General features: G+C 50.2%; 1 protein-coding gene across 5 annotated transcripts in view; it reads right to left on the bottom strand.

Moving 5' to 3' along the window:
- Positions 1–18828, bottom strand: part of CHCHD6 (coiled-coil-helix-coiled-coil-helix domain containing 6) — a 250023-nt gene that overhangs the window by 3869 nt on the left and 227326 nt on the right. Inside the window, exons 8-9 of one of the 5 annotated variants that reach the window (XR_010118639.1) lie at positions 9256–9699; positions 5457–8500 (exon numbers count right to left, since the gene is read on the bottom strand). The exons of 3 other annotated variants lie outside the window; for them this stretch is intronic. Coding sequence is in view for 1 of the 2 variants with exons in the window: in XM_063630685.1 (XP_063486755.1) it covers positions 9628–9699 (72 nt within the window). In the remaining variant the exon portion in view is untranslated. Of the gene's footprint in view, positions 1–5456; positions 8501–9248; positions 9700–18828 lie in introns of those variants that run through there. One more of the 5 variants, XM_063630685.1, reaches the window with a different exon arrangement.

Raw genomic sequence — 18828 nt, 5'->3', positions numbered from 1 at the left:
GGTAATTAACTAATTTTTTCTTTCTTTTTCAAAGTAGTTTTAGAACCCACAAAAGCGAATAAGTTCACTTTCTAAAATTGCAGAAAAAAACCAGCAAATATAGATGACACTAAAGTCAGTCACTGGCCCAGCCTCCTGAGCATAATTTTGGACGTTGGTCTCCTTCCAGATTTCTATCTCTCTCTCTCTCTCTTTCTCGTACACACACACACACACACACACACACACTCTGACACACACAGCAGCACATTCGTGCACTCCCTGCCGGCCAGGCGCTGTCCTCCGGCTGCTGGGCGTGCTCAGTGCTGCTCCTTACAGCTCTGGTAGCAGACACTATCATTCATCATGCTGTTCACACAAATGAGGAAACTGAGGCTCAGAGAATTAAGGCCACACAGCTGGACAGTGGAGGAGCGGGACATATTTATTTACATGGCTTTGGATGTACTGTTGCTGCTCATTTGTTTTTTTTTTTTTTTTTTTTTTTGAGACGGAGTCTTGCCCTGTTGCCCAGGCTGGAGTACAGTGGTGCGATCTCGGCTCACTGCAAGCTCCACCCGCTGGGTTCACGCCATTCTCCTGCCTCAGCCTCCCGAGTAGCTGGGAATACAGGCGCCCGCCACTACGCCCGGCTAATTTTTTGTATATTTAGTAGAGACGGGGTTTCACTGTGTTAGCCAGGATGGTCTCGATCTCCTGACCTCGTGATCCACCCACCTTGGCCTCCCAAAGTGCTGGGATTACAGGCGTGAGCCACCACGCCCGGCCGCTCATTTGTTTTCTTAAGTGGGTTTTAGTTTAGGCCAGGACCCTTCCCAGCTGTAGATGGACCCACTGTAACACTTAACAGCCTTTCCAAATTGAACACCACTCACGGCTGAGGGCACCAAAAAGAGCCGTAAAAATGTAGAAAGCCATTCCTCAAGTTTCTTAGCAATAGAAAGGATCACTGTCACACATGCCACAGCTCCGCTCCAGGTACGTGGAGAGAGATGTGTAGGTCAGTTGCTCTCCCACCAGGGTCTCCAGAGCCGTTATCATCTAATGACAACTCGAACACAGTTCCTCAGCTAGAAACCACCAGCACCAGCATGCTCGACAGCTTGGGAACAGGACCCCATATTTAGCTGTCTCGCTCCAGAAGTCTGCAGGTGGACACTTCTGTACACTGCTGACTTAGCAGCGATGCCACCTGGGCCTGATCTTCCCTTCTCGTCCATGTCATCCCCAGGCCACTGTATGCAGTGCAGTCCTCTCTGCAGCAAAGGTCAAAGGCAGCAGGGAGGAGCAGGTCTCTCTGCTGTCTCATCTGACTACATGGGACAATGCTCCCCTCAAATCCCACTCCAGGTTTCTCCTCCACTCACTGTCTAGGACCAGGTCACATACCCATGCCTAACACCATTGCTAACATGAGCAGTGAGTGTCCCATGTTCAGCTAAGGCCAGCAAGACCCATCACCAGGGCATGAACAAAATGAACAGTCCCTAAATTAAAGATGGGGAGGGATGAGTGTGAGGTGCGGTGCAGCTGCCTGTGACTGCCATGCCACACCAGCGCCAAGGTAAAGGATGTGAAAGGAGAGCACACCTTCCCCTTCCTGCCGGGGGAGGCCATGGTGGCCCAGCCCTGGCCTGGGTCCTTGAATTCCACCCCATCCTAGCCATTGAGGTCACAATTCTGACTCATGTCTACATTGCATGCACCAAGTCTTAAAGGGTCCTCTTATTTCCTGAAGAGGACTGGGTGGGGAGTCTTTTATCTGCATTCACTTCTCGTTCTTACATATGCAGGGCAGATGAGCCCCTGGTGTGCAGTCCTCTGCCCAGCTCCGGAGACCTGCTTCACTGGCCGGCGCCAGCTGCTGCACAGGTGGCTGGGGCAAGAATACAGCTGGGGTGTCTGAGGCAGCCCCTGATTCCTCTCCAGGTGCTTAAGCATGGCTCCACATCTGTATTTAAGAACTGTGACACGGGTGTGTCTAGTTGTGGGCTTTTTAGGCTGCTTCTTCCTTGGGGGACGGCTGGCCTGGTGGCATTTTGTCTCAGGCAGGCGTTCTCAGGGACTGCACGTACAGCTTTGGTTCTGACTGTTCTGACACCTGTTTTAGGAGCACCTTTAAGTCACAGGCCAGGTTCTGTGCCTCCATTGCAGAGGCCTCCCCTCCTGTTCTGCTCCCTGGCTCTCCATCCTTGGAAGGCTGTGCTCTCCCCTCCCCAGGCAGGGTTAAATCTGCAGGGCAGTGGGTGCCTTCAGTGGCACTGCCAGTCTCCCTGGGCTCTCTCCTGTCACCTGTACTGCTGTCCCCTCATACCAGCTTCTTGCTGTGTCTTCTGCTCCTCCTGATGGTGCTGGGCCTCTAAAGTCTGAGACCCCAGAGCATGACTTCCATCATAGCCTCTACTGCACTCCCCTGAAGCAGGACCCCACCCTGCCCTCTGGGGGCCCTGGTGAGCCTGGTTCCTGGCTGCACCATGGAGGCCAGCAGGCACTGAGGGGACCTGTGTGTCATGGTGAGTGGCTCAGGGGAAGCCCCAGGTTTAGTAAGGGCAGAGCTGTCCTAAGCTGTAACTCTGTGAGGCTTACTGATCTATGTGAAAAGAGGTGCCACAGACAGGACAGGCAGAGGCTAAGTGGCCCCAGCCTGAGTCGTGCGGCTGAGCCTCATGGAGGTGGAGTGCTGACCTGCCAAGCCCTGCCCTCTACAGAGGCACAACAGAGATGCTGACACTTTGCAGAATGGTAATGTGCAGGAAGACACAGCCGCATTTGCCCCTCTCCCCATGGTCAACCTGGCTGTGTCCCCTCCTCACTGGCTTCTCCTACTTTGGTTTCAGGTCCCAGGACAAGGGCCTCTGCGTTTTGAGGGCAAACCTCCCAGTGGGCTCCCAGTTCAGGAGAAACTGGGCCGTGGTGAAATCTATCCCCTCCTTGCCAGTATCGCCCATGGGTCCATGACAGCCTCTCTCTGCTGGGACTTATCAGAACAATATGAGGAGACAGAATGGGAGGCAAATGTCAACTGGAAGAAATTTCACCCATTTGTCCACAAAAAGACTCTGAATGGGATAAGACAGGGAGAGCACAGCTCTGGAAATGAAAAGCTTTCTCTGAAGCAAGGCAGGGCTAGGCCTTGGGTGAAGCCATTCACAAAAGTAGGTGCACTCTATCCACCCTGAACCCCTCCCAGCTCTGGCACACCATGACCCTGTTTACAATGCATACAAAACTGCTCCCATGTTCAGAAACATCGTCTTGCAAACAGCTACTCTTCACATGCACAGATAAAGGTATCCAAAGTGTGCCACAAACTTGCCAGGGATAGAAATAAGTCCTGTACCCCTGTGTGAGGACATTTCCTTGGAGAATGAAGATCTAATGGTCCATGTGGCTTCGAAGGGGTTCATGCCATTCGCATTGGTGCATGGGGTGTCTGTTTGCACAGGCATCAAAGACAATGCCCAGGAAGTTGGCTCGCCTCACTGGCTCTTATGTTCCTCATTGGTACAATGGGAACAATAACACTGCTTGCCCCATAGAAGAACAGAAGTGCATGCTGTGAAGTGCAGCTCTCATAGCAACCTAGCCATCAGTGTGAGAAACTGAGGTGGGGCCGGGGCCCAGAGTGGGGTGCACTTGCAGAAAGGCTGGGTTACTGGAGGCACTTGGCAGAGAAGAGCTGAGGATATGCTGTGGTGGTGGAACTGCAGACGTAGGGCTTGGAGGGTGGGACCTTACCTTAAAGGGTCCCTCCCTCTATAGCGTAAGCTCTGATATCAGTCGAGACCTAGTTCAGACCTCGCCCAGCCTCAGTGGTGCCTCCTCCTCAGGCATGTTAAGGCATTAGCATGTCTGCATAATCATGGTATCTCTTCAACAAGGAGCTGGCAGATGTCTGAGGCTGGGACTCTTGGTCTAGTGGAAAGAACACAGGTTCTGGGATCAGACAAACCTGGGGCAAGGCGCTGGCTTTGTCACTTTCCACTGTGTGGTCGGTGCATCAGGTATGGAGGAGGACCCCACCCCACAGAGCTGTTGAGAGGATGGCAGGAGAATGGCAGGTGATGCCCAAGACGGCCCAGTCAGAACATGCTCAGTAACGCAGTGTGGCCCTGAAGGAATCATTGGCGTTCAGTAAATAGGACCACAGAAGACCCCACACCCAGCCTCCTGATGGCCCTGAGAGTGTGATGGCTATGGACAAGGCACATGGGTCCTGGTCCCTGGCAAGCAGGCCGCATAGGTCTGCCTGACTCCCAGAGACCCCACCCTGTCTGCTGAGATCACAGACACAGCAGAGTCCAGAGGCCCCATTTGGTTCCTTCCCAACCCCTGTGCCTGAGTGGGCCTCTCCCACTGACCTCCTCTCCTGGACCTTCTCCATTCCCCGCACTCCACCCAAAACACATTCATCTCTCAAAATATGGAAAAGCTTTTCAAATCGAAATCCCCTTTTGCCTCCATCTCTGTCCCAGGCCACAGCAGCTTCTCCTTGCTCAGAGAGGTGCTGCCTAGGGCTCCCCCTGCCCCACTCCCCTGGGCCCCATGCCGAGCCTCACTGCTCAGCTGACGGCACCTGCCTGGCCCTCACTGCCTCTCTGGCTACTTACTCTGGTTCTCCTCTGCTGGACCCTGGGCCTCTGCCTGTGTGCGAGCTCTGCCTAGGGCCCCTGCCCTTGTCCCCTCAGCACACCAGCATGGTGCCCAGCTCAAGACCTGCTGTCCCCTGCCTACCATGCAGCTCAGCAGGTGGCCATGGGCCCACATGGACCAGGCGTGGCTAGCCCTCATCCCAGCATCTCCTCCTCCTGAATTTCAGTTGGGTCGGCAGCACCAACACCCAGCTGGTCCAGTTGCACACCCAGAGCACCCAACTTCTCCAGCCCCCATGCCCACAGAGCACCCCCAAGTCTAGCCTACAGGAGAGCCCTAGCCCATGCCCTTGTCTTCACTGTCATTAAATAGCCTCCCAATGGTCCTCTCTACTTCTAGCCAACAGTGATGCTTTTAGAACATAATGCAGGCCACAGATTTCTAAAACACCAAGGCAGTTCAAAAACTCATTTCTTAGGTAATCACAACTCACTGCACAATGTGCTAGCATTAGCATTACCTCACTTAATCCCAAGCAGGCCCATATAAGGTAGAAGCTCTGTTTTTCCTTAAAACAAAAACAAACCCACAATGTCTCCAAGTGATACAGTAACTTGTTCAAGTTCACCATTGGAAAAGCAGGGCCAGATCTCAGGCCTAGTTAGACTGTACCCAGACCTGAAGGCCTGCTAGGTCTCCCATGGACCTCAGGCTACCTCAAGCACCCTGACACTGTGACCTGTCACCCTGCCATTGTCGCAGAGCTGGTATAACTCTGCCGCCAGCCTGAGTGCCCTGAGAAGGTGGTCTGTGTCCCCAGCCCATCCCCAGCTGGATGAAGGAATTGACCTCACACCTCTGGTGGCCGACTGGCCCCTGGTCTCATTCCCACTTCTCCTCAGGCAGAATACACTGCACTTGGTGAAGAACCCATAACTAGCTAGGAGACCCAGGAGATCCTCCCTCCCTCTTCCTTCTCTCTGGTCTTGGTCCACTATCCATAAGTTTTGGTGCAACCTTCCTTTTCATCCATAACCTCTGTACCCTTCCCTTTCCACTCATGACGTGCCTCTGAGCAACCTCCCTTCCAATCCACGCAAAGCTTCTTTGCAACTTTTCCTTCCATCCATGGAAAGCTTCTATGAAGTCTTCCCTTAGTTACATGACAGCATTCTGTGAAGTATTCATTTTTTTGTATTAGTCTGTTTTCACACTCCTATAAATAACTGCCTGAGATTGGGTAATTTATAAAGAAAAGAGGTTTAATTGACTTATAGTTTTGCATTGCTTGTGAGGCTTCAGGAAACTAACAATCATAGTGGAGGGGGAATCAGGTACATCTTACATGGCGGCAGGTGAGACAGAGAGGCAAAGGGGGAAGAGCACCTTATAAAATCATCAGGTCTCATGAGAATTCACCATCATGAGAACAGCCTGGGGGAAACCACCCCCACAATCCAACTACCTTCTTTCCTTGACACGTGGGAATTACAATTTAAATGAGATTTAGGTGGGGAAACAGAGCCAAACCATATCAATTTCATCCATGACAAGCTTCCGTGCAACCTTCGCTTCCCATCTATGACATATGCAACCTTCAGTCCATAACAAGAATCCATACAACCTTTCCTTCCCATCAACAACAATGCTTTCTGCATCATTCCCTTCCCAACAATGGTACGGCTCTGTGCAGCTGCCTCATCCCACCCACGACAAGCTTCTGAACACCCTCTCCTTCACATTATAGCCATTCCTCTGTGCAGCCTTTCTTTCCCATCCATGAAAATTCTGTGCAGGCCAGGCGCAATGGCTCATGCCTGTAATCCTAGCACTTTGGGAGGCCGAAGCAGGCGATCACTTGAGGTCAGGAGTTCGAGAACCACCTGGCCAACATGGTGAAACCCCATCTCTACTAAAAATACACAAATTAGCCAGGCATGGTGGTGAGGGCCTGTAATCCCAGTTACTTGGGAGGCTGAGGCAGGAGAATCACTTGCACCCAGGAGGCGGATGTTGCAGTGAGCAGAGAGCATGCCACTCCACTTCCAGCCTGAGAGATAGAGCGAGACTTTGTCTCAAAATAAAAAGTCTCTCTGTAGCATTCCCTTCCATCCATGACAATTTTCATTGCAGTCTTCCATTCCCTTCATAGACATTCTAGTGTGCAGCCTTCCTGCCGATCCACGATAAGCTTCTCTGCAGACCTTCCTTCTTGTAGGACAACCCCTGTAAACTACACTTCCCTCTATGGGAGGCCTCTGTGCAGCCTTTATCTCTGTCTCTGACTACCCTGCATACAACTTTTTCTTCCATGCACAGAAAGCCTCTCTGAAGCCTTCCCTTCCCTCAATGACAAAACTTGGTGCAGTGCTCACTTCCATCCATGACAATCCTCTGTGCGCCCTTCTTTTCCCATCATCTGTGCAGGAAGGAGAATTTTGTGTGGAGACTTCCCTTCACACCCATGGCAAGCCTCTGTGCAGTCTTCCTTCCCATTCATAACACAACAAGCCACTGTGCAGCCCTCCCTTCCTCCTTGACAAGTGTCTCTGAAGATTTCCCTTCCTTCTATGACAAGACATCTGTGCAGCGTTCACTTCCATCCATGAAAAGGTTTTGTGCAGCCTTTTCTTCTCATCAAAAAAGCTTCTGTGCATCCTTCCTTCCCATCTACGGCAAAGCTCTGCATTCTTCCTTTCTCGTCATAAACATTCCTCTGTGCAGCTTTCCTTCCATCCATGAGAATTCTGTGTGCAGCCTTCCCTCCATATCCAAGACAATCTGCACCCTTCCCTTCTATCCAAGCAAGCCTCTATGCAGCCTTTCCTTCCCATTAGTGATAAGGCTCTGTGCAGCCTTCCCTTCCATCCATGGCAGGAGTCCGTGCAGCCTTCCCTTCCGTCCATGGCAGGAGTCCGTGAAGCCTTCCCTTCTGTCCACAGCAGACCTCTGTGCAGCCTTCCCTTCCATCCATGGCAGGAGTCTGTGCAGCCTTCCCTTCCGTCCATGGCAGGAGTCTGTGCAGCCTTCCCTTCCGTCCACGGCAGGAGTCTGTGCAGCCTTCCCTTCCGTCCATGGCAGACCTCTGTGCAGCCTTCCCTTCCGTCCATGGCAGGAGTCCGTGCAGCCTTCCCTTCTGTCCACAGCAGACCTCTGTGCAGCCTTCCCTTCCGTCCACAGTAGGTGTCTGTGCAGCCTTCCCTTTCGTCCATGGCAGGCGACCGTGTAGCTGTCCATGACTGCACAAACCTCCAGGGTCCAGGGCCACCACTGGGTTATGAAGTGCTGCCTGTTTGTGCCTAGATAGGAACTGCAGACTGTTGGGCAGGGTCAGGTTGTCCCTTCTGTTCTCCTTGGCTCAGAGTCAGCAGTACAGCCTGCTGGTTCAAAGCACACAACTGGCTGTATCTGAGACTCTGCCAAGCAGGAGCATTGGAGGGAAGGAAACACTGGACCTGGCAGTGCTACAAGGCAGGAGCTGTGCCACTGCTGTCTATTAATGCACTGACTTCACACAGCAGGACTCTCAGGTAAGGCAGAGACACCCCTTTATTTCTCAGGTCTCCCCTCCTGGCCTGGGTAGCATGGGTTTGGCCTGTATGAGCCAGCCTGGGCTAGTACGAACCCATTCATGGGCCCAGTGAAAGGTATGGGGTGAAACCGTGATCTTCCACGGAGAACATAAAACTGGGCTTCCAAACTCCACGGCCCACTGTCCAAAAGGAAACAGACCCAAACACCAAATGAGTTCTTCAATTCGAAGCCAGGTACTATTTTTAGCTTTCCTGTAGCACAAACCTATATGTTCCACTTTTGGATTAAGTCATTTTGGAGAGGGTGCCTGTCACAAATTGTTATCAGAAGAAGACAACCTGGTCAGGTTGAGGGGTCCAGGGGTTCCTGAGAACTAGACATGTGCAAAGGTTAGTGGGTTTGATGCCCCCCTCAAATGCATGTCCTTCCTGGAGCCTCGGAACATGGCCTTATTGGGAAACAGGGTTGTTACAGATGTGATTAGTTAAGACAAGGGCATATAGGGTAGGGTGGGCCCCTAATCCAGTATGAATCCCATTCATATTCTCATGTGAAGAAGAGAGGAGACACAGAGACCACCACACAGGGAGGAGGTGCTATGGGGACCAAGGCTGACAGTAGAGCAATGTGTGTGCCCGCCAGTATGTGTGTCCTGGAATGCCAAGGATGCCAGCACCACCAGAAGCCTAGGAGGGGCTGCAACAGATTCCCCCTCCAGCCTGAGGGCAAGCCTGGACCACTAACACCTTGATTGTGGACCTCTGCCCTCCAGAACTGTGAGACGATAAGTTTCTGGACTGAAAGGCCTGACATGTGGTGCTTTGTTTTGGCAGCCCTGGGAAACCCATGTCATCGGGCATGCCGCAAAGGGGTTGGACCTGTTTCCCAGAAGTAGAGTGGGGAGTGAGGATGGGCAGGAATGACTGGGGGACCAGTGTATCTCTGATCGCTTTCTGAGAGCAGCGTGCACTTTCCACGGCATGGTGGCTGGGCACAGGCGCACCTCAGCAATAGCCGCTACACTTCAATGCCCACATGCCAGGCTCCATGCCAGGGTCTGCACATGGTGTCTCCAATCTCCATCCTCCCCTGTAAGGCGTTATCTTATTTGGCGATGAACTGACTCACCTTAACCCACGTAATGGAAAAGGGGAGGAGCCGTAGCTTATGAGCAGGTTCCTAAAGCTGCTTCCAGGTGCTGCCCAGGAAGTCTTCTGCACTGGGAGAGATCTGGGATGAGGATCAGGCTGTGGGAGGGGAGCTGATGGTCAACAGCACAGGCAGAAAATTCGGCCTCATTTGAGAGTGGATCTGGATGTCTGTGGTCTTGGGAACTTCTGCCTGTCAGGGCTTCCCGTGTTCTAGGTTCACAACGACCCTGTGAGCTGGGCCTTCCCGCCCTGTTCTGCAGGCGGGGTTGGTAAGTCACAGGCAGCTCACGTGACTGGCCCACAGTCACACAGCAGTGAGAGGGGCCACAATAGGAAGAGTGGAGTGTGCTCAGCTCCATAGCTCTTGCTCTCTGCACTGCCACATGAGCTCCACTCTGCCTTTAGAAAATTCCAAGACATTCTGAAAGAGACAACCAAGGGTACTCAGAAAAAGAAAAGACAGTTGCCTGGAACCACGTTAGGCAGGGCTCTGCATGGGGCAGAAGCTTCCCAACTCCCACTGGGCAGCTGGGAAGCTTCCAGCCCAGGAGCCACAGGGAGGAAAGAGAGAGAGGAAGGCACGAACTCATGGCAGCTTGCAGCATCAACACGAGGTGGGAAGAAAAGCAAACAGAAGTGAGTGGAAGCGTCCCGTCATGAGACTGGCCTGGCAGGAGCATGGGTGGCACCTTCCCATCTTGGGTGCACATATTGTAGGTGGCTAAGTCATTGCCATGCTGGCGGGCACTCCAGCTCCCAGGCGGGCAAGAAGAGGGATTCAGGGCCAGACCCCAGGCCCTGTTCTCTCTCCCTCACTGATTCTCCCGTGGAGCGCGCCCAGGTCCTGCTCACACGTGTGGCCCCAAATCCTCTGTATGCTCTCTTCACTTTATTTAATAAATGGAATCTCATCAACTTATCCTTCTCCTATTATCACTGCTGACATCAATCTGATAATATTGGCCTGGTGTGGAACTGGGCTATTATATGTCCTCCTGATACTTAATTTCAGAGAAACATTAGCAGGGGGGTGAATATATGGAGCAGGCTTTTTATTACAGGCAACAGTAAGGAGATTCCGAGTGAATTAGACATTCATCTTCGTCAGGTCCAATCTAGCTGTTCAGGAGGGGTTTCTGCTTTAACCCGTGGCTAGGGCTGAGGCGCTGATGAGACCAGCTGGTTACTAAGGACTTGGTTAACTGACTGCTATTGACGATGTGACACTCAGCCCGGGTAAGTGGAACCCAGAGGTCCTGCCATCGATCAACACGCTACGTGGGATCGCTATCAACTGCGGGATGCCGGGCTCCAGCTGCCCCATCCCTCAGGCGGGAGAGGGGCCTGTTCGAGAGCCGAGGCCTGTGAGACAGCCTGGGGGTACATTGATCCCAAGAGGGCCTGAGACACAAACGAGCCCCTGGCTGCTGCTTAGTGAGGCAGAGGCTGCCTGTGACAGGATTGTCCAGGACTATCTCCTCTTTCACACACACGGAAAGAAGAAAGGACCATTCCTCTTTGTTTCTTTGTTGGAAAAAAATAAAGAATGCACACTTTCCCTAAGAGGAGATGCACCCCCATTCACTAGCTGTCAGAGGGAGCCAGGTGGGGCGCTTTCTGGGCTTTGGCAAGGCGGAAGGAAAGGGCAAGGCCACGGTGGCCTTTGGTGCTGGGGGATGACGACTTCCAGCCCGCCTGTGGCTGAAGAGCTTTCTGGCACTGTTTCTGCCAATGAGACTCACCATGGCAGCCCCTTGCAGCCATGGCCTCTGGACACAGGGGAGTCCGTGGGCTGCCCCAACCCTGCTCTGTGTGGGGCTGCGGGAGGCTCTTGAGCACAATCCTCTGACGTGACCTTCCCCCAGCACTGGGTCCTCAACAAAGCAGGGAGCTGTCTCCCAACTGACACTGAGTGGGTCCCTAGCACTCCAGACTGTGGGTGGCTGCCTGTTCCCCACCCCCTGTCGTCTTAGAGTCCTTGCTGCCTCTCTGCTGGAAACTTTAGCTCACCTTCTGGCTAATTCACTTCCCCCCTCAAGTCTCCCCGAGTCTACCCCTTTAGTCTCCCCATGTCTCCTGCCTCGAGTCTCCCCGCTCGAGTCTCCCTACTTGAGTCTCCCCCTGAGTCTCCCCACTGGAGTCTCCCTGAGTCTCCCCGCTTGAGTCTTCCCCCGACTCTCCCAAGTCTCCCCACTTGAGTCTCCCTGAGTCTCCCGACTCGAGTCTCCCCCATCAAGTCTCCCCCACACCAAGTCTCCTCTACACTGAGTCTCCCCTCCCGAGTCTCTCTCTTCAAGTCTCCCCCCTCCCAAGTCTTCCCTGAGTCTCCCACCTAGAGTCTCCCTGTTCCCGACTTTCCCCCCTCCCAAGTCTCCCCACTCGAGTCTTCCCAACCCAAGTCTCCCTGCTCGAGTCTGCTCCTCCAGCCTGGCTCCTTGCTGACATCAACTAGAGGGATCTTTCTGACTCATGATGGTGTGGGTGCTCTGGCCCAAAGCTCCCCAGAGGATGGCGCACCCCATAGGCCTGCCCTTCCAGCTCTGTGCTTTGGCCTCAGCAATCCTGAAAGTCAGAACTCCCAGAACTCGAGGGCTGGCCAGCTCCACTCAAGCACATGGCCAGTTCACAGTGAGCCAAAGTCCTCCTCACAAGAGCTGCCCATGCCTGCTCTGCTGCCCTGAGCCTCCCTCCTGCCTGGCCTCTTCTCCCCAGCCTTTTCCACAAACTCCATCGTACCAGCCTAAAACGCCCCCGTAAAGACCTATGCTAAATGAATGTCCTTCTTTCCTTCAAGGGACAACTATTTACTAAGTGCCCATCCCATGGTGACCAGACTCACAAACAATGAAGCCCCTGCCCTGCCCTCGGGGACCCCTCTCACTCACCCACAGCCACAAGGCCTAGAGGCAAGGCCAGCTCCACAGCGAGGCATTCCGGCCCCTCTAGGACCCAGTCCTGAGGAGAAGGTAAGTCTCCATCCTGCCTGATTGTCATCGACTGCCCCCACGCCTGGGCCACTGGGCCCCAGATTTCAGGAACACTCTCGACTCCTTCTCCAATCTGCCCCCATGTCTGTCTGCTAACCACAACTTCCCCTGAAGGTCACCTGCCCTTCTTCCCGCTGTCACACAGGTGCTGTGCGTCTGTGTAGTCCTATGTGGACAGGCCACCAGCCCCGCCTCTCTGTTCCCTCTCACTGGGAGGAAGTGTTACGGACCCAGTGTCACTTCTGCTCTGTGGCCTCCCTGGCCTGCTCACCTGAGAGGGTCCCGTGACACGGACCATCTGAGCACACTGCATCCAGTCATGTGGGGCACACTGTCTCCCCACTAGACAGGAGTGCCTGGAAGCCAGGAACCACAGCTTATTACCTCGGCTCTAAGGTCCTCACAGAATACTATGCAGGAAGCAGATATTCTATAAATAAATTGAGGTAGGCAGAGCATCAATAATTAAGAGTCATTGGGACTCCACCTTCTTCCAGCTTCTAGGGGCAGAGGCCAGATCTGACTGACATACTAGATGTGGATGTGTGCAGTCTGACCTGGGGCCTTTGGAACCTGGTGGGCCGAGCCCTGGACCATGTGCCCAGCCCCTGGCTGAACAGGTGTCTGTCTGGGCCATGCCGTGTCCTGCATTCTCACCTTCTCCTCGCTTCTATTCCTGAACACAGCGCAGCGCTTATTGCCAGGTGTGTGGAAATTCTGTAACCTACCTCCTTCTCCCATCCTCATTGTGGATCCAACTTATCAATTCTTCCTTTCATGCCCTGTTTGGCATTATATCTAAGAGTCATCATCAAACCCAAGGACATCTTTTTCTCCTATGTTATCTTCTGGGAGTTTCACAGTTTTGCATTTTACATTTACGTCTATGGTCCATTCTGAATTAGTTTTCATGAAGTTCACAGTTTTTTAAGCTGTGATAGTGTTTTACCAGCCGACAGCTCACTCATAACCTAAAAGGAAAAACAGATTCCTATAGGGCCCCAGAAGACGTGGGCCCCCGTCTACGACCCTTTCCCCTCCCTCTACTGTCTTCCCTGAGCACATTCAGAACCTGGAGCTGCACAGAACACTGTGGTAAACCCTAAGTATTGCAAAGAAGAGCTCTCAGACACTGGGCCTCCTTCATTATGACAGCCCTACCTCGCTACCCCGTCACGGACACCCGAGGAGGCCAAAGAGGTCCTCCAGGATTCACCTCTCGCCGTACCTCACGTCACCCAGAAAAAAGGGGGACTGTAGGCCATGTGTTTTTAGGATAGAGAGCACCCAGAAAATGTGCCTCAACTTCTACTGCCACACCTTGGCTTTGAACCAGAACTGACTTCCCTTAGAACAACCACAGGGTCAGCCACCTGCTACTGGGGTCTGGCAAGACACCTGATACAACCTGACCCCAGGTGAGGAGGCAAAACGAGGCAGAGGGAAAGTGGACACATCCCACAGCCATGCAGAGGTGAAGGCACGCTCTGTTCTGATTTCCTAACTTCCATCAACCTGAAGTCACCAAAGGACTTCGAGTTGTTTTCAGAAAAACAAAGAATGAAAGCCTTGTCCTTCAATTGTCCTTTTCCCTCCCAGCAGAAGTCACAGGGAGTGGGGTGGTAGTGGGGGGCATCACCAGGAGGTGGTGGCAAGTGGCCTGCTTGCGGCTGAGGCAGCCCGTGGGGTCCGGGAGGGGACGTGGCAGATGAAAAGGCGGCCGGCATGGTTGAGAGACTGGTTACATTGAGACAAAAGTTCACTGATTGAGCAAATACATATCCTGTTGAAAAAAATAGCCAAGTCTCATGCTCTATGAGAAGGGATTTACACATGGAAAAGGAGAGAGAGAGAGCCCTACAAAGAGCCTCCAGGTATTAGAACTGGAAGTATCACTAAGCACTTGTGAAATACTTCCCCCCACACACAGATGGCTGTCCTCATGCATGCACTGTGGATGTACATGCACCCACATCTACAGACACATGCACTCTGTGTGCACACATCCATGTTTCCCAGCTTTTCCCACTGAGAGCACCTAGAAGCAATGACACCTCTGTAGCAGGGAGCACACCCGGAGCCCAGATCCCCGAGCGTGGTTTCTAGCAGCATCCTACAACAGAAGGAATGTGACTCCTGGGAGAAATGGCTGACTCCAAGGCTGGGGCAGAGAAAGGAGAAGATGAGCCTGAACACCTTGTGCTAGAAAGTAAATAATGAAGAGACATGGCAAAGGAAGGAGAGTCAGTTTGAAGGGCAAAATCTATGGCATTTTGAATATTAAAATAAAGTATAGATTATAGCCCAATGAATAAATGTGAGTCCTTGAATCCTTACTAACATAACCAAATAAATGAATAGTTACATAACTAAAGAGAGAAGGGGAAACTCCTCCTTTAATAGACTATCAATTCATAAATGTAGAAGAAATGATGGAAATAGATCATCACAATGTTCTCAATGGAAGCTAAGGCTGATGGGTGGAAGTTAGATGAGGATCAGGATACTGGCATAACACTGGAGTATCTCCCCCACAAAATACTAACCAAACACAAAGGGAAAATAAGCCCTTCACAGAAGGGAGACCGTGGATATACCAATGTGACCAGGTCTAGGTCAACATCACTAGTGGTAGGACAGGTGGCCTCTTGAGCCTCCCGATGGGATGCACCTCACGAACATAGCACCAGTTTTGGGGTCTTCCTGCCAAGAATGCATGGCTTGAGTCTGGTCATGAGGAAACACCAGGTGGGCCAGGGCTGGGGCTCTCCCTATGGATGAAAGCCCTGCACTTTCTTCAAGGCTGTCAGGGTGGAGACAGACACGAAAGAGTAAGGAACCATTCCATATGAAGGAGCTGATGATGCGTGACAGATTCCTGGACCAGAAAGGAAAAGACAACAACGTTAGGGTAGCAGGCGAAGTGTGGTCTGTGGGCTGACAGTCCTGTTGAGTCAGTGCTGATTTCCTCATCGACAGCAGTATGAGGTGACCAAGGAGGAGGTATTCTTGGGAGGCCCATGGTGCATGGAAGTATTTAGGGGTAAGGAGTTATCATGTCAGAAAAAGACAATGTTTTCATCTAGAGAGAAAAGGTGATGGAGCAAATTCTGTAACATGTAAAAAATCAGGGAATCTTGGTTAAGGAAATGCAGGAATCCTTTGCGGTGTTTGTTCTTACAATCTTTCTATGGGTTTGAAATTATTTCAAAATAGACCAACAATGACAGCAATTTGATAGGACTGGATGTACTCAAAAGGATGCACTTATCCCAAAAAAAAGAGTCTATCTAGATTTTCTTTTCCTGGCTGGAAGTGGGGTTGGGAAAGTTTGACAAAGTGATTCTAAATTCAACCTCAAAAAAGAAGATGCAAAAAGATCATCGAGGCAGAAGAGCTTGCTCAGCCAGATTATTTAATATTTTAAATAACTATAGCTTCCTAATACGTCTTAAACAGGTTTAAAACACGCAGAAGTGGCGTGGAAAAGAGTCTAGAAATAGATTCAAGTGTGTAAGAAGGAATTTAGCATATGATTAGGTGAAATTTTGTATCAGTGCTAATGGGACAAAGGATACTTTGTTTGGCAAAAATAAAATGAAAGCAGATCTTTACTCCGTTCGCCTCTTACTCCTAAGTAAATCCTAGGGAGGCTATTCAGAACAACAATTTAATGGCAGAAAATAAAATCATAGAAGTACTTGTCCTAAAAATATGGGTGCATACGATTATAGACCTTCACTGGGGTGGAAAGGTCTTTGTAATATAATGCAAGTTACAAATAGAAAAAGGAGCAACAAAAATACATTTGGTTCCCATCTCCACATCAACTTCCAAAAAGCAAAAGTTAAACAAAAAAATTAACTAGAAAACAGTCACAAGAAAAATGATAAAAGATTAATAATGCCATTACACAAAGACCTGTTAAAAATGAATAATGAGAAAAATGGGAAAGGCTGTAAGTAAACAACTCATAAAAAAAGAAAAACAAATGGCCAATAATATAGGAAAGGGTTTTTACCCTCACTTAATACTTGAAGAAATGAGGAGTTTTAAAAGTGAGGGCATTTTTCTCCTTTGATAGCAGTAAAGATGCTTTGAAAAAATATCGCTGAAAATCCTGTGCTTGGGAAGTCCTGGGAAAATGGAACACTCTAGCGTTTTTGGAGTGAAAATTGGTATATTTTTCTTCTGAAGGGTTAGCAGGTCAAATGTAAGCATATAAGCCTGTATGCATATGGTTTTTTTTGGTGTGTGTATCCTTTGACCCAGAAACTCCCTCTAGAAGAATTTAAATATATAAGCACATAAACACGAATAAGGCTGTCTGTCACAGTGCCGATTATATTGTTAAAATATAGAAAACCACACAAGGATTCATTAATAAGTGATTGGTTACATAAATTCTGGTATAACCATATACGAGAATAATAGGATAATTAAAAAATGAAGATCTAAATCTACATTTACTGATATACAAATATTGTGCACAGCATATGGATGAGGGAAAATAGCACACACTGAGCCACGTGTTGAACACAAACTCATGGTCTCATTTATGTGCAGCTGTGTGGCTGTGCTCTGTGAACATGGAGTGACATCACCAAACTGAAGCAGGGAGAGATTCCGGATTTTTGAAAACTTTGCATTTTTCTGTATTGTTTGATTTCATTTTACAATATTCATGTGTCGTTTTTATAAATCAGAAGACGAAACTTTTTCCTTTTGAAAAACCTGGAAGATATGTATATACTCTGAATATTTTACATCCCTCCTCATTTTAAGATGCTACAGTAAACAGCCTATCAGAGAATGTTTGGACACTAAACCTGTAGATTTCTAGGACTATGCACAGTCCCAGGAGGGATTTAAAAGGTCCATTTTTACAGTGATGATATATATGCACACACACATCATCTTCTAATAATCACAGAAGATGAAGCCTGAGGGACAAGAAATGCAGAGTGAAGGAATGCCTGTATATCGTAGGAACTCAATGAATATTTGTTGACTGAGAAGGGGAGAATAAACGATGCCCTTATCTCTGAGATTCAAAAATAGAAATTCCAATCAATTTGCTCAGATGGAGTGAGTGGAATATGTGTAAATTCTGGTGTATTTGTTAAAGAATCAGTCATTTTATTTTGGCGTCCCATCTTGTTCCACGTCTGCTGAGGTATGGAAGAGATAAAATTTCTGTTTTCCACACTGTCACAAGTCACAGTTGTCAAAGCCAGTGGCTGCATGGCAGACGCCATCTAAAGGCATTCTTCTTTGCTCCTGGTGTACTGTGTCCCCCCATGTCTCCTGGTGTGTTGTGTACACACAGGCACACACACAAAGACACACAGGCTAAAAGACACAGCCTGAAACAATAGGCTGCAATGCACATGAAATCAGAGAGAAACAACATTTCCTGCACTTGGGTTTAAAAATAACCAACTGTACAGGGATAGGATGAGAAAGTTGTGGCTTAACAGACGTAATTCACCACTTCTAGAGTTATCTTCCTAAAACACACATCTGATCATGTCATTTCAAAGCTCAGATACTTCCGATGGCTTCCCAAGGCATCAAAATAAAGCCCAAACCCCTGGCACTCAAAACCCTACTGCTTGATCCTGTCCCAGCTGTGTTCCCTCGCCACACCCCGGACTGGTGGATTCTGGAGGCAGACTGGTTTGAACTAGAACCTTACTCTCCTGCTCACTAGCTTCGTGACTTGGGCAAGTCTGTTCACTTCACTGACTCCCAATTTAATTATCTATAAAAACAGAGTCATAAATGAGATAACCTACCCAAAGTGCTTCAAGGTTTGCCTGAACCACAGGAAGAGTCTGATAAATACTAGTGCCCTTTCACCTCTCTTTCTGTCCACAGAAGAATGAAAAAGAGTATCAAATAGCAAATGGGCGCTGGCCAACCCGAAATGAAGGACGAGCTCAACATGCAGGGAGCTTGGGGCGAAGATCGCTGCCGGTGGCAGGAACAGCTTCTCAGCAGTGGTGGCCTCCTGGGCCCTGCAGGCAGAGACCCCTGCATGGGGACCTGAGGGAGCCTACGGGGCCACCTTTCCTGCTATGAATCGCTGTGATTACCCAGGGCATGGCCCCAGGAGAAAGTGTGTTCTCTCAAGTAAGCACGGGAACGTCTTATAGTTACTGGGACTTTCTCTGTTATGAGAGGCATTTCATTTTAAAACCTTATTGGCACCAGTCTTTTAATGTGGCTGATGGCACAAAAAATTGAAATTTGGAAGAGTCTAAACTGGCGGCTGGATGTTAACAGAGTCGACAGCAATAATAAATAAGAACAGCTACCATTTATCGAATCCTGATTACATGCCAGGCACTCTGCTTACTGCGTCACGTACACACTCCACAGTATCTAAACACCCAGCTCATTGCCTTGTTCTCATATCACCATCTTACAGCTGAGAAGACATATGAAGAGAGGTTCTGTAACTAGCCCTGTGGCACAGAATGAACGCACAGTGGGTCTGGAACTGGAACTCAGGCTGTTGTTCCCTCCAGCTGGTGCTCTGGCTGCAGTGCCAGAGATGT

This window comes from Symphalangus syndactylus, chromosome 21 (genome assembly GCF_028878055.3).
Source record: "Symphalangus syndactylus isolate Jambi chromosome 21, NHGRI_mSymSyn1-v2.1_pri, whole genome shotgun sequence".
Lineage (NCBI taxonomy): Eukaryota > Metazoa > Chordata > Mammalia > Primates > Hylobatidae > Symphalangus > Symphalangus syndactylus.
The sequence above is the reverse complement of the archived record's forward strand: the minus strand, read 5'-3'. Positions and strand labels throughout refer to the sequence as shown.